This window comes from Corvus cornix, chromosome 5 (genome assembly GCF_000738735.6).
Source record: "Corvus cornix cornix isolate S_Up_H32 chromosome 5, ASM73873v5, whole genome shotgun sequence".
In the NCBI taxonomy this organism is placed as follows: Eukaryota; Metazoa; Chordata; class Aves; order Passeriformes; family Corvidae; genus Corvus; species Corvus cornix.
Genome location: NC_046335.1, coordinates 22499273 through 22515006, shown reverse-complemented (window position 1 = coordinate 22515006; position 15734 = coordinate 22499273). Strand labels below are relative to the sequence as shown.

Sequence of the window (15734 nt, the reverse complement as noted above, 5' to 3'; positions counted from 1 at the left end):
ACAGCAGCTGCTGCCCCTTGCAGGGTGACTCTCCCAATAAGGAGCATGGAGGGCAAGTGAAAGTGCAAATCACAAAGGCTCCTGCCTGACCCCTGCATTGCATTGGGTGGGTGGCTGGCAAAATGGGCAGCACACAGGGCACATGTGTCACCCACCTACCCCTGGCAACCTTACTGTCCCTGCACTGCTAGGGCCAACACACTGGGCTGCTGCCAAACTTCATTGCAGCAGCACCACACCGGCCAGCAAGCTGGTTTTTTCCCCTTAAGAAACAAAAGAAACCAGCACCAACAACACCCCTCACCCCCTGCTGGGGTGGGGGAAGGGGGTGGCCAGACAAAAAACCCAAAAAAATCCCCACAACAACAGACAAGAAGGAAAGAAAACATCTTTAGCTTCAGGACCAAAAAGGATTTCCTTTCTTATGTCTGACTTGTCTGTTTGCTGTCTTTTCTCCCTCACCCCAGACTCCATGCACATAGAGGACATGGATGCAGTGCAGAAACTCCAGGACCTTCTCCACGAAGCCCTGCAGGACTACGAGCTGAGTCAGCGCAATGAGGAGCCCCGGCGAGCAGGCAAGCTGCTCCTGACCTTGCCCCTCCTGCGGCAGACGGCTGCCAAAGCTGTGCAGCACTTCTACAGCATCAAACTGCAGGGCAAGGTTCCCATGCATAAACTCTTCCTAGAAATGCTAGAGGCAAAGGTCTGACAACCCCAGCACCAGCCGACAGTGGCCGGGGAACAAACTAGTAACAAAGATGCAGACAACGGAGCAATCCAAACAGCAGCAGCAGCCACCGCCGGCTTTTATCTCCAATCATTTATTATGGAAGAATTATTTAATGTCTATCTGTCGGCGTGACTGCAGAATCTTGTGTACAGGAGGGGGGAAACTTTTAATCAGTCACCTGTTTCTCTTTTTTTCATTGTTTTCTCTGTGGGAAATACCAGATTATGCTCTTGCACTTGTTGAGGCATCATGAGGGCTCAGCCCCTCTGATCAGTGATGCTCTCAGCACTGTCCAGGCTGCCTGCTCCCCAGCTCCCTCTGCCAGTTCTGGAGGGGGAGTGGGGACAGAAGCAGGAAGAGAGGAAGAATAGAGTCAATATAAACTTTATCTGCTGGTGTTATGAGGGGTCAGTTAGAAAGGGAAGCAGCCATGGTCCTTCTTTTTGTCACCTTTCTTCTGCCTCTTACCATAGAGTAGATGCTCCTTTGGAGAACAATGCTGCTGGACCTCTCCTGAACAAAAAGGCTGCCTCCCAGACTCCTCTAACACTTGTACATACAGGCCCCACTTCTTACTGGGAAAGATGTTCCTAACTGTGTAAGATATTCTGCGACCTTGTACAGTGTGTCATTACGCCTGGCTAGTCCCTCCCATGTACAATCCCTGCAGGCCCTTGAAGAGGTAGGATGTATGTCCCTGAGAAAATGCAAGTCTTTCCCAAATGGCAAGAGAAAAGAGTCTGATATTATGCTTCAGTGCTGGGTTGACTTGATAATCTCTGTATCCTCTCCTATGTGGTGCTAACTACAATTCTTCCACACTTTTCACCCCATAGTGTATCACACCTGCCTCTTCAGCTCAGCTGAGTGCCATTCCCCACCTGTTCCTTGTGGCAGAGAACACAAGGCTTTGTCTGCATGGTTACTGCCCAAGTATAAATACACCCCAAACCAGATCTTTCCTAGACTTCATTAGAGCTCTTTGGCTCCACAGAGACTTTAGGCTTATTGCCAAATTCTAGTTAGGAATCAAGGGCACTGCTTTTCAGAGGAGGCAGCTCTAGAGCCTGAGAGATTGCTTTTTTGCAGCAGCCTAGGGAAATAAATTAGAGGATGGCATGAAACCCCTGATACTCCAACTACTGTCTTCCCCTGCCTCATCCCATTATCCTCAACAGCAGGAAAAGAGCTAGCATAGATTATACCTGGGGCTGGTAAGAGGTTCTCTTGCTGATCAGAAAGCAAATACCTGACCTTGAGGTGGTGGGAGAAGAACAGGGGGAATGTTTATTTATTCCTTTTATGTAACCAGGTTCCTGCTGTCTCCAAGCCCTGGTGTAGATCTGCTGCCTAAGCCATAGCTGCTGCATTCCCAGTAGCCAGAGGGGAATGTAGGTGACTGACAAAACTGACTGTTGATGTTCCCTGAAACTTTATTTTCTAGGTCACTTAGTTTTAAGGCATCCTGAGCTGATGAAAACTGAGTGTATTGTCTTTTTTTGTGGTCAGCAGCATGGCAGTAGAGGTGAGAAAAAATCTCTGATCTACATTTGAGACACCACTAACTCTATTGCCTCTGTTCTCCTCAAGCTTCCATCCTTTCCTGGCTTCCCCAGGAGAAAGGTGGTGTGGCAGAGGAGTAAACTTGTCCCCAGGAGGAAGTCTTCCAAAGCAGGGTTGAGATGTGTGATCAGAGACACTGGGTGCTTGTTTTCTGCTGGAGCAGAATGTGTCCCAGCAAGGGCTGTCAGTACTGCAGAACCCTGCCCTGGCAGGCTCAGACACAGGGGTGCTGACTGATGGTGACCTCTCAGCTCTCATAGCCAGCTCACACCTTGTACTTTAATTAGTTCCATTCCATCTCCTTTGAGTTCTTCCTATGCTACACAGTCACTCATTTTGTACTCACTTGATAAAGGAATTGTCTTGCTTCAGGCATATTAGTAAACCAGCAGAGACCTAAGGGGCAGAAGGCACCTGGGAACTGGGACTCCTTCTGTGCTCACAGCAGTAGCAATTACACAGCGGCCTTGTGCTTTGAGCGGATATTTGTGCTTCTCTCCCCAGCTCCCTCCCAGAGGCAGCTGGGGAGAAAATGAGAGGCTTTTGGTTGCACTCATTATCCCTGTACCTATCTGTGACTGAGGGACCAATGTGAAATGCATGCCACCACTACAGAGCCATCTTGCCGTGTGCTGCGCTCTGGCAACTCTTCCTGGGTGTGGCATAAATGCTTTCACAGATGTGCTGGGTTGCATTATCACCTGTAAGTTTGACTAACTTGACCACTGCTGTAATGCTGCCAAGTCCCACACAGCTCAGCCACAGTACATTGTGTCCTGGCCTGCTGTGCAAAGGTAGCTGTCCCAAAATGGGTTGAAAAGATCCTAAGAAGCAATTCTTAGTCTGTTGGGCCCCGCCGGAAAAGTCACTTACTCACACACAAACACACACTCTCACACTCCCCTCCTTCGGAAAAAAAAACAAAACCAAAAACCACCCAAAAACAACCCCAAAAGGCTTTTCTAGCTTTCTTTTGTTTGGACTCAGGCCTGCTCTCTGTAACAGGAAACTGACTACAAAACATAATTAAGGAGAGCTGCCGAGTTAGCTTCTAGCTCACAGAGACTGCTGGCTTCTTAGATTAGGGCTGTGGGATAGAGGCAACTCCTGCTTTGGCAGAGCAATATAAAGATACCAAATACATTTTTTTCCAGGAACTTTTTTCTCCATTAAAGCTGCATAACCTTGGAGCCCATCTGAATATTCTCCATTGCTTGAAGATAATATGCAGGGAAATGTTTGCATTTCTTCTGAAATAGGATGGGAAGTGAACCAGACAGTACTTAGGGTATACTAAACTCTCTTAGCAAGGAATGGAAACTCTTCCCCAGGAAGTGGGACAGAAACACCTGTCTAGATTTAACCCTTAAAAGGCTTGTACCATCATAAATTGGGAAGCAGGTCAGGTCTCTTGGGCCCTTCAAACAAGTGCAGAATCACAATCATCTCTTCCCAGTTACTGTGATCTGCTGTGCATCACTAGTGCTATCACACTGACACAGCTGAGGAACATTTCCAGCTACGCAGTGAGCTGGATTGCAGAGGAGTGTAACATAGTGTAGTTCTCCCAATGCACTTTGAAGTAGGAAAAAAAGCTTCAGCTACTGCTTAGGTCTTTGAATGCTCACAGTCTTACAAAAAAGTCTGGGGATGTGGAAGGTGAGACATGAACTAGGAAATGGGTTCTGGGTCAGTGCTCTTTATGCTGCTCATTTGTAATACAGGATTCACAGAGTCAGCAGTCATACAGCTGTCCTTCTTCATGGGGCAAAAGATGATGGAGCTCGAGCCTTGGAAAACAGACGGGCTCTATGACTTAAGAGAAGCAGTAGAGGTAAGTGTATCAGTGACAGTGAATAAACCCAGACCAGCAACTATGGTAAAAGCAGCTCCAGCCCCTGATTTGCATGTGTGGATAACAAAAACCATGTACCTCTCAGCTACTACAAAAGGCAGTTCTTCCCAAGTGACCAGCTCTTCTGTTTTGGGCACATTCTTCTCTGGGAACAGCAGTGTCTGACCTGTAATGCAAAACAAATTTCATGGGGATCAATTAAAAGGTAAATTACCACTCTGAATTTAGGTTTCTGGGGAAACTTGGGCATTACACCTTGCAGCAAAACTGTGAAGCTACAAGAAATGTCCCCACAACAATCAGAACCTTGCAGTATTGCTTATGCTAAGGGGGCATTATTTTTCTCTTTGTAAGCTATGTCATCTTTTTTTTTAAAACTATTATAAATATATAAAATAAAACATGCTTCACCAGAAACATGTAAGCAGCTATTAGAGGGGCAAGTAATTGAGAAAGACCCTAGAATGTAATGTTGAGCTTTTATTACCAATTGAAGCTAAGAAAACAGAGCTTCCACTTTGTATCCACAAGCTATAATCAATCGTATGGCCAAAGGCTGCTCTGCTGTTCTTGTGGCTGGGTTATGTGGAGAGGCCAGAGAGAGACAGAGGCTGTGAGAATGATGCAGGGAGTCATAGACAGTCAGTGAAATAAACAGTATCTACTTAACTATTATCTGCTCCTAAAAAAATAACAACCTGTTAAATAAATTGTATTCCTGTGGTACAGGTAATTTCAAACAAAACAAGAAATAAAACAAAGAAATGTAAAAACTAATGCAGACAGAGTAATGTTTATTGTGTTTAGGAGCTGCTCTGTTCTGTCCCTTGGAATGCACATGGCTCCACAGAAAAGGCTGGTGTGGGGGAAGGCATGATCTGTCTGTATTTGCTGCGGAAGAGCAGGAAACCCCCACCCCTCTCACTTGGAAATGCTCATTTCATGCTTTCCCATATAAAAAAAATCTCAGCAAGCTTCTGAGATTTTGTGAGATGAGCTTTGCTGAGGACTTTTAAGACTGGCAGTGCTGCCAGTCTCTGCCACAGACCAGTCTATTTCTCCCACTCACTCATTTTCTTTCCATTCTACACTTCAGTGGTGCAAGGAATAAACAGGAGCTAGCGATGAAAAAGCCTTGAAGTTGTTCCAGTGAAAAACAAAACCTCTAATCATAAAATAGACCACTGGCTTAAACCCAGCAGTGACATCATGAGTGTTGTAAGCATTACAGCAGCTGCCCAGTGCTTATGAAGTGGATGCAAGTGCTAAAGTCACAGCATTCGCATTGATCTGGTGGTCAGGTGGTGTAAGAGGGAAAGCTCATAGCTGCTTGAGAAAGCAGAAGGAAATGCACTCTGGTAATTGGAGCAGAGATGTGAGAAACAAGGACCCCAGGTTTTTGTTCTACCTCTGATCTGTCAGAGGTACCAGACACCATCCCACCCTGTTTAAGCACCTCCATCTCCAACACACCTCAGCCAACACTGCTAAGGTCCTTCTTTTGGGCAATGGCACTCACTGGGATGATGCATCAAACCAGGCAATCAAGAGGCTGCTCAGCCTGCCCTCTGAGGAGGAGGTGGTGGCTGAATTAGTGGTGGCCAGTAGGAAAGGCCACAGGCTAAAAAATGAACCTGAATGAAAAACCAAGATGGGCATGGAGCTGTAGATGAAGGAGAAGCATGACAAGCTTTTTCTACACTGGAAACAGCTACCCCAGCCCCACAGCCAGCAGCACCCTGACTGTGATGGACTCAGTCTTGGAACCAACACAAACCCCTTCCAAGTTCACATAGGCAGCTCACAGTCACACAGAGCCCACCTACATTGCGTGCTTAAGTGCTCTGAATGTTGTATCCATTCACAGAAGATCTGGATTTGGCCACCTCAGTAGGACTTTAAATGGATCCTACTTCAGATTAAATATAGCAAAGGGATGTCAATTTGTTGCTTCTGGGGTTCTGAAAATTAATATGGCACTAGAGCTGACGGTGTCAAGAGATTGGTAAGGATAGCCAGTGGACTACAGAGGGCCTGGGCTCCACTCTTCAAACACCATATAAGGGCTGTTAGCATTCCTCGGTCCCTTACTTTAAAGTTGTGGCTGCCTCACTGACATTTCTTGGGCATCCTTCTTTGTCTAGGTGTTTTGAGGCTTTCTTTACTTTGCTTACTAGTGTTCAGTCACACTGGAATTAGAAAAAAAATGAGAAGGGGGTTGTCTTCATAGTAAGGCCATGTAGCACTGGGAGAAAGTGAGGCCAGCCCTGATATTTCCTCTTACAGATGAGCTTCACAGGAAATACTAGGAAAATACTGCATTTTCTCTGGTTAGTTGGAGAGGGAAACAGATTTCTATACTAATCAATGCTGAGTTCTCTAAACACATTTCTCTCACCAAAGTTAAGGGCATGCTTAACTGCTGGGATATGTTCTTAAATTTCAAATGTTAAAAAATGAGTGCAGTAGTTTTTTGTGGCTACCTACACACAAAATAAAAGAAAAACCAGCAAGCGAACTGTCCCTTCCAACTCAGGCTATTCTATAATTCTGTGATGAATTTTCTCTTTCAGGCCAAGGTATTACACAGGGAATCAAAGCAAACATTGGCTGAGGTACAGAAAACTTTAGCGTTCAACTTCCAGAAACAGAAAGCTGGAGAGCTTGCACTGTGTACCTGGCTTTCTTTACAAAGAGATTTTCTCCCATTGCAGCATTTTTGAAATGACACCATGGGAAAAGTGGAACACCTGTGCCTGGGGAGCAGGAGGACTAACCTAGCAGTGTGCTAGGGTGGCTGGGGGAGAGACGCTGGTAAGCGACTGATGTGACTTGGGTTTGGAAAGTGCAAGGATGGTTCAGTAAAACACATCATCCGATCCAAAACACTGCTGCCAGCTGGACACAAACAACAAACTTGCTCCAAAAGAACTGCATCCAGCGAGTCTTTTAACCTTAATCAGCTGTGAGAGGCCTGTCATGCTCCTGGTCTTTGTGTGCTTCCTTGTACAGAAATGGGCAGGGCTAGAAATTCTTCGGCTAGCAGAATCCAAATAATTATAAGTGAAGTCACAGGAAGGATAAGAACTGGCCAGAATGTAAAAATATGGCAAGGAGGTATGATCAAGTGTCCCAGCAATTTAAGGATCAAAGGTCCTGCTCAATTTTCCTTACTATTCATGATCTAGGTCTCTTGATTTCACCCACAGTCATTTCTTTTCAGGGAGGACGTACAGCTGCCAGCCTTACCCCTTCCCTGGGAACACTCAGCACCAACTGAGTTAGGAAAATGTGACAATGAGAAAGGCAAATGGCTGCCTTCCACCACTTGATCTTGATGCTTTAAAGACAAGTTCAAAAATGTAATCCCTATCTGAGATACATATATACAGACATATAGACACCCCTCTGTGTAGCTAGCTACACACGAATGTACACACCCATTGCATTGTTTAGTTATGTTTTCATTCACAGCACTACTGGAGCTCACAACTGCCTTCAAAGTAACTTAAAAAAAAGATTAGGCTATTTAAATCATTTTCCTAATAATAATAACAATAACAGGTTGGAATCCTTCCTCCTTTATATGGATGCAGTCTTTTCCTCAATCTTTTTTTCATCCACCTGAAAAATAGAGGAAACTGGTAAGGCACCTTGGTCTTTCTCTGATGTAATCCTTTTATTATAATATAAATGAATGTTTTAAACCCAGGATATTTTAATACATTCCTTGACATATTGAACAAAATAATTTTTTAATGTATTTCTTCCTATTGCACAGTAAGAAGTTGATTTCTGTTTAGAAGTCCCAGCTTGCTTAATTCAGAAATACCAAACTCTTACTTCTTTAGGTGCTTAAAATCAGCACATTTACCATTTGAAACATTAATTGAAACAAATTAATTATTATGATGAATGAAATTATTATACATTTTTTTCTCTGATTTTAAGAAACTGGCATTATATTTTCAATAAGCTTTATCATACGTCCCTGATGTAACTGCAATTGTTAAATTATAAAAAGCAGGGCAGTGATCAGATAAGGCAAAGCCAGGACAGTGTAAACTCAAATTGCTTTGCCTAAATTGGCAAGAATCAACATAAAGCAAAGCTGCTTTTAATAGATCAGTTACAACAAAGCACATGAATCATGTTTTTGAGAGGGGTTAATTTACACCATATGCCAATTATTTCAAGTGCAATACATAAGTTATAAATAATCTCATTGGAGTGGAGAGTGTTATACTTGGAATGAAAATAATTTAACTAAAGCCAAAATTATAATCACCTTCAATAATTGTATTTCCAGCATTGCAAATTCTTTTCCATCGCAACACTGAAAGCAGTCAATGCTGCAAATAATTTTTTATTACTGTTTACATCATTGAACTCAAACACATCAACCAAACTCTGTTTATTTTTTTGTCAGTAGTTAATGCTACTACAAATAAATGATCCTCTGGGTCAGTCTTAGGAAGAAGTATGGTTTCATCAGGTGTTTTTCAGTCTAATGAACTCTTGTAACCAAGACTCAGACAATCACTTATATCCTCCATTGGTTTTGTCATTACACCATAAAAATTCAGCAGTGTCCCAAGGGAGTGATGCTTCCAGCATTGGCACAGACATCAGCTTTTAGGGATGCTATCCCCAGCTCTTCTGCTGTTTTGAGCTCTTCTAGCTCAGACTCACTTTTTCTAGATGCAGAAAACCCTAAATCGCTCCTTCTGCACATTTCTTCTATTCATCACAGCGCTATGATTTCTCATCATAAGGTTCCTGCTCTGATCCAGCCTATTTTCCTGGCTAGCTTGGATATATTTTTGGTTTTTCCACTACTGGATAGTCTCTTTTTCTCCTGACTCCCTCCTCCTGTCCTGTTTCCAGCACACTGCCAGAAACATGTGGGTGAGGAAGCCACGAGTGAATCTCCCGTCCCCTGTGGCAGCCTGAACTTCTCCAGACCTCTGGTGGGACAGTGTGTTCCAGCTTCCTTAAAAACAAGGCCCCTGTGGCTAGCAGCCAGCTCACTGTTCTGGATGCCCTCCACTTGGAAGGAGGGTCACCCCAGCTAATAATGTTTATTGTTCCCCATTGCTGAAGCTTTGCTCAGCTTTCCAGTGCTGCAAGAAATGCAATGTCACCCAAACAACTTTCTCCAAACCAAAGGAAGGCCTACAGGAGGATATTTGTAAAATTACACTGTTGATGCCCTTTAGGTCAGGTTATCCTTTCCTATCATTCTCAAACTTATGTCCACAGCCAGATTAGATCACAGCAGCTGCTGCAGCAGCTCTTGTTAACTGGACAAACTACTCCAAACCAGAGAAATACCATGTTCACCTCAGGTTCCACTGCACAACTCGAGAGAGCCTCAAAATCCTGCCAGCATAAGCCAGTGAGGCCATGCAGCAGGACAGCACACAGCCACATGTGGTGTTGCCAGTGCTTTAACTTTAATGGCTTTAATGCCAGTGCTGCATTCCGATTATTTGCTTTGCAAATAGTTATTCATCCAAACTGAGTTACAGCAATTATAGAAACACTACAGAATTCACACTAAAGGATCACAAAAAATAAAAACCTTTTCCTTTTAAAAATAAATTGTAGCACCTTCTAAATGTTCCTAGAAATGTAACCATGAGAGAAACAACCAGTAAAAAAAGAACAAAGCCTGCCTGGACATACATTAGGCTCCATTTCTCAATTTGCTTGAATCAAGAGACCAACTTGCCTTTTTACAAGAAAAAGAAAATGCCTGGACTACCTTAGGAATGGGTACTGTCATCTGTAAATGAGCAAGGGATAAACAAAAACTCAATGGACAGGCAAATAAAATGTTTTGAGTTTACCAAAATGATAAGGTTATTATCATAACTATAAAAATACTGCGTAAAATTGTAATTAATAGATAAGCAAATGTGACACCATTTTGCAGATTCCCTCTGAGCCCACTAGCCTGTGCTGCAAGCAGAGTAAAACTGTGTGAGAGGAATACACCCTGAGTGTATTTTGAATTCTGTAAGAGAGATTGCAGCTGGATAACATCTCTGCCCAGCACACTGAGCCATTATAGCTCAGCACTTCCTTCTGCCATCTACAGCCTATTGCAAGCATTTGGGGCAGGGTCCTCCTTTTCATTCCATGGCTGCTCACTGCACACAGCAGGCCCCTGGCTCACCTCTTCTTTCACGGGGAATGGGGTTTGCAGATAAGTATATCCTAAAAAGTGACTGAAACCTAATATAAAAAATGCCTCGGACCTCTCAAATTCTGGGAGACCTAATCACGGCATTGGCTGAATTAGCTTGGATTGGGACTTGACAACTGTCTTTGGGTTTTGCTTTTCACGTGGAACATGTTCACAAAAGGGTGCATCAATGACTCATTCTGGAGTTTGTGATTGCTGTGTGTCCTAGAGCATGTTGCTGAGCTGCTCCTGTCAATCCTCTGGACATTCTCCCAAGCAAAGATATCTCCACAAGCAGGCTACCTACAGCTGCCCGCTGTGTGTGTTATTTGTTCCAACACAAGGAATAAATAACTTACCCCCAAGTTGTCAGTGACATATCATGCTAAGCACTGATGCTGTCACCTCCTTGGTAACAGGTGCCATACTCTGCTGGTTCCATTAATTCTCACACAGGTCATCACAGCAAATGCCCTTTTCACCGAGTCTGGCTCTGCACCTTCCACAGCACAAGTTGTTTATCTGGCAGACTCCAAAGAGTAAAAGAACAGAAACTGCAACAGAAACTGTCTGGATTATGTCTATGAATAGTTGCAATTCACTGTGATATGCAAAGGGAGAGCAACTAATCTGCACTGGGACAATGCTTCACAAGGTGAGCAGAGATGGCTAGATGTCCTTCACAAAAGTATCCTGGTGACTTCCCAGCCACGATGGAGAAATGAAATAATCATCTCTTCCATAAGTGCTCATCAGGTTACTAGCTACCCAGCAAGTCAGGAACACATAGAACTTCTGAAACAAACAGAGAGAAAAAAAAATGATTATAACACAAAGGGAGCATTAAGCAGTACCACAGCATCTCTGTGCTCCGGATTTTGCTGAAGAATCAATCACCCTTTGCAGATAGCTTTATGCTTCACAGTTACTGCTGCTAAGCAGGTTAAATAAATAAATAATCTCTCTTCTGTTACTTCTCTCCTTCACAGTCCCCAACCTGCACTTCTTAATGGGACTAGGGAGACATGGGCACAATATTATTTCCCTGCCAGTCCACAGTTTAGGTGCCTTTTATTTTCTGTTGGATCATAGAATCATAGGATCACAGAATGGTTTGAGTTGAAAGGGGACCATGAAGATCATCTAGTTCAAACCCCTCTGCCATGTGCAGGGACACCTTCTACCAGACCAGGTTGCTTAAAGCCCCATCTAGCCTGGCCATGAACTCTTCCAGGGATGTGGCAGCCACAGCTTCTCTGAGCAGCCTGGTCCAGTGCTTCATCACCCTCACAGTAAAGAATTTCTTCCTAATATCTAGTCTTCCAAATATCTAATCATCTCTTTGTCTAAAAAGCAGAATTCAACCTGTTACCCCAAATCTGTGTTTTGATAGCCAGGAGCAAAGAATCAAAAAAAGGAACTGAGGAGTGTTAGAAGTTCTGGGACTGCTTCCCAGCAGCAAAAACTGCAGCTGCTGAAATGCAGCTCAACCTGTATACATTTGTGTGAGATGCAGGGTCTCTCCTGCTCCCACATCCGTGTGGTTCCTAGTACTCTTCTTTGGGGAGAAGAGATGGCTGTATGTGTCTCTGCAGCACACAAGAAAGAGAAGCAAATCTTAAAGACAAGTACTTGCCCAGACATCAAAAGATGGTACTTCTCTGTGCCAGACTGCACCAGAGAGACCCACTGGAGTCTCTCCTAGAATTACCCTTTCCAAGTAATGAAGATGAGACACCTTCTGAGTCTGAAGTGTCAAGAGAGAAGATGTTGGAACAAGCTGCTAAATAAGAGATAAATCACCAGGACAGTGTATCATGTACATCCAAGAGATCTGTAGGAGTTTGGAATGGAAGTGGCTGAGCTGCTGAAGGCATGAATTTTCTCATTAAGGTCAGCTGTTATACTGGAGTAATGAAGGGTAGCAAATGCTGTAAGTTGTTCTAAAAAAGGCATTTGGGATGATCTGGGAAGTCACAGACCACTGAACTTTACTCTGAATCAGGTAAATTGGTTGAATTATCAAGTAAAATTAGAATCACAGGGAAGGACTATCACAGAGAATTCACTTCATTTTGTTCCCGTGTCCTTGCCCTCTTTCCACTGCTTCTCAATACTTTAAAAGTCCTGTTGATTCTTCTGGTCTCCTGCTTAGATCATTCCTCTTTACTTTTTGTGCATTTGACTATGTCCTGCAGAAAATCTTCCTTCTTTCCACCTAATTCTGTCCTGCAGAAAACTGCATGAAGAAATATTTGTATTTATTCATGTCATAACTCTATTATTGTGGGTACTACAGAGAAAAATGGCAATAGGAGAAATCCTACATGATGTCCCAGTGATCCACCATCAGTCTCTCACTTGTCCCGGTCTTAACAGACAAGAACTATATATTCTAGGAGGATAACTCCTTAAACCACTGCAAACTGTGCTTTACCATGTTAAGACCATGCAACCACATGAAAGAACATTTTAGCAAAGAGTTTTCTACGTGAGCCCTTATATGATTCCTGATCCAGATGGAATGTTAGGATGAAATGAAAGGCCAGATCACCTCTTCAGTTTCCTTGGTAAGATACACTGAAGAGAATGATCCAGCAAGTGTCTCAGTTCTGTGCCTGACTCAGGATTTGCTTTTATATTGCAGCATAACACCTTTTTCTGAACAAGTCGTGTGAGGTAGCAGTGACCTATGAAAGATGCTGGCCAAGCTATGGCCAGGCTACTGAGGGTGTAGCCAGGATGTGATGAATCAGGAGCAGAACATGCAATAGATACAGGGTATGCTCCACTCAAGGAGCTGGGAGCAGGGGAGCTTGAAGCAGAAGACAGAAACCAGCATGGGTTTCTTCTGGGACAGCCAGGTAATATACTAGGTTCTTACCCATGGGGAAACATCAGAGGCTAGAGGCAGAGTAGTAGAGGATCCCAATCAGAAAACTCAGAAGCTGAGGTATGTGTCCTGCAAAAACCTAAGCTGGAGGCACACAGGCACCCAGCCTGCAGCTGACATACCCTAAAAGAGCACAGGCAGGCACTATTACAGTTCCACATCTTCTGTTTAGATCTTTGCACCGCAAGTATTTACAGACCTACCCTATCTTGAGTAGTCATTGTTGACTTAGATTAATTTAAGATTACATAGAGCCCAATACACACTCATTAATTTGGCAGGTTTGCTTCTGATACTGTAATTGCTACATAAAATCACATTTACTTAAGTAGAAATGAGACCAGTTACCAGTTTTAACAGCTTTAATTGTTCAAGCAGAGCAGATAGGATTTTCCCTAATACCTTTTCATGCAGTTCAGTCAACAGTTCAGTGTCTGGAAATACCACCCTGAAGAAGACATAAAAGAATCATGTTGATCCTGTACCACTTTAGCTATTTTGCATATTCATTTTTTTATTACTTAATGTTTCTAACACCTAATTCTTTAAGCCCTAAATATCACTAAGTAGTGATATTAATGAACATGTTAGACTCTAATTCATACTAATAACCCATATTACTTGGGTCAAACTAACTTCAGTGTTTACTTGGACAGTACCATAGTTAAATTGTTATTATCATTTCATTCCACATTTTGATAAGCATTCTGACTTAACAACTTTCATAACTATCATGAGTTTGTTTTTATTTCTAACTAATAAACAAGGGTTCCAGAAATTTTCTGACTAGATGTTCACTTCCATGCATCCACATGATGGCAATGCAATTCACTTTCAAACTCCTAAGGTCTAAATTTCTCTGTTTGGACTTCTGGAAAATTAGAACGCTCTCTGCAAGGTCACTGCAATGCTTCCTTCTCACTGAAGTCCAAAGTCTAAGTGGATATTAGGATTTCTAAAGATTATGACCTTTATGGCTTGGGAAGTGGAGCATCTCTGTTCTTGCCTCTGAGTCACCATGCACCTGATGCCTCACTAATCCCCAAGAGGTTTGATGTACCACAGCACTGAACAGCTATAATTACTCCTGGAAGCCAGCTGCCACTCAAGTGACAAAGAAGTCTGCAGAGCCGTTCCCCCAGCCCCTGTCGCTGAGCACTAGGACCATTTGAATACAATATTAAATAGAACAAGACATTGGCAATACGTTATTTTTGCAAAGCTGAGCTTGTCACATTTGCAAAATTAATATGGTGTGGCAGCAGATGAAAGGGCCACCTTCACTGTGGAGCTCCCACATTCAGAGCCAGACAGCGTGAGCCCAGTAGTGAAGTGCCTGGTTTTGCACAGCCATGAAGTTTTCAGACACAAAATGGGCAACTAGCAGGACATGGCAAGTCCTTTATGATAAGCACAAAGATGAGAAAGTAATGACAGGAATGAGTGAAAACAGGTATTTCCTACTAAGCCTAATGAAAACTCTTCTGGGCCTCACTGGAACACTGTGCCAGCAGGCCTCAGAATTTTGTTGAAGGTGTTAAACCCTCAAAGTGCAGCAGGCAATCTGCAAGGCAAAAAGCACTGGCAGCCTCTAGAGCCATTCTTTCTGGGACCACTAGACAGTGGATGTCAGTGAGTTTTGTTTATTTAGCCTCCATAGTGAACCCTGCACCCCAAGGACGAAGGGGAGGACTGAGTGCCTGCTCCAAGGGACTCAAAGCCTAAACTACGAAGTCTCTGCTGCTGTTCAAAGGGGGTTACTTTCTGGGCAAATTTCCTTTTTTTTTTGAAAGAAAGAAAACACTTAGGATAGACAAAGAAGATAAAACAACTGCCACTTTGCAAAGCAGCCTGTGATACCAGCAGTATCACCACAGATCTGTTTTTGTTCCTTTTGTCCTTCCTTCAAACAGAAGTTAAACATACCCATTTCCTCCCTTGTACACTTTCCTCTTCAGAGACAGACATGGCTTAGGACCACCCCCCTTCCAAATCAGAATTTCACTTGGACACACCCTGCTAATAAAATCCACAGTAGAAACTGTAATAAAGTATGGCATCTTTTGCTTCTCTGGACAATTTGCGAGATGGATTTTTTTGATATGGGATTTATATGGGGGGGTGTACATGCATAATATATACATATAACATGAAAAATGCTTGTGGATAATACACCTATATATTCAGTGCTCCATGATGCAGTCAGCTCATCTATTCCCTACACAGAGACAGTGGTGACTGTGGGGGGAGCCTACTTGGAGCCTGAAATCTGACAAGGAAAGACTGTTTGAAGGAAACTCAGGAGGCTTCAGATTACATACTCCACATGAGCTTCACCTTCCCAGTGAAAGCCCACCAACTGTGTGGCAGTGACCACACAGCCCCCAGAACTCTCCACAAGCCACTTCACAAGACAGGACACACAACAGGTTATAATGTCATGCCCTCAAACATAAGGTGGGGTCAGTGACCTTCTCCTCATCCCACTGCAGTGTCCTCT

At 43.4% G+C, this 15734-nt stretch overlaps 1 protein-coding gene across 2 annotated transcripts in view; it reads left to right on the top strand.

Annotated features, from left to right (window-relative positions):
• ESRRB (estrogen related receptor beta) overlaps positions 1-15308 on the top strand; it is a 144024-nt gene extending 128716 nt beyond the window's left edge. For both annotated transcript variants that reach the window (XM_010393167.4, XM_039552572.1), the window contains exon 7: positions 468-15308. In XM_010393167.4, the coding sequence (XP_010391469.1) occupies positions 468-712 (245 nt within the window). In that variant the 3' untranslated portion in view covers positions 713-15308. The remainder of the gene's footprint in view (positions 1-467) is intronic.
• Positions 15309-15734: the final 426 nt, after the last annotated feature.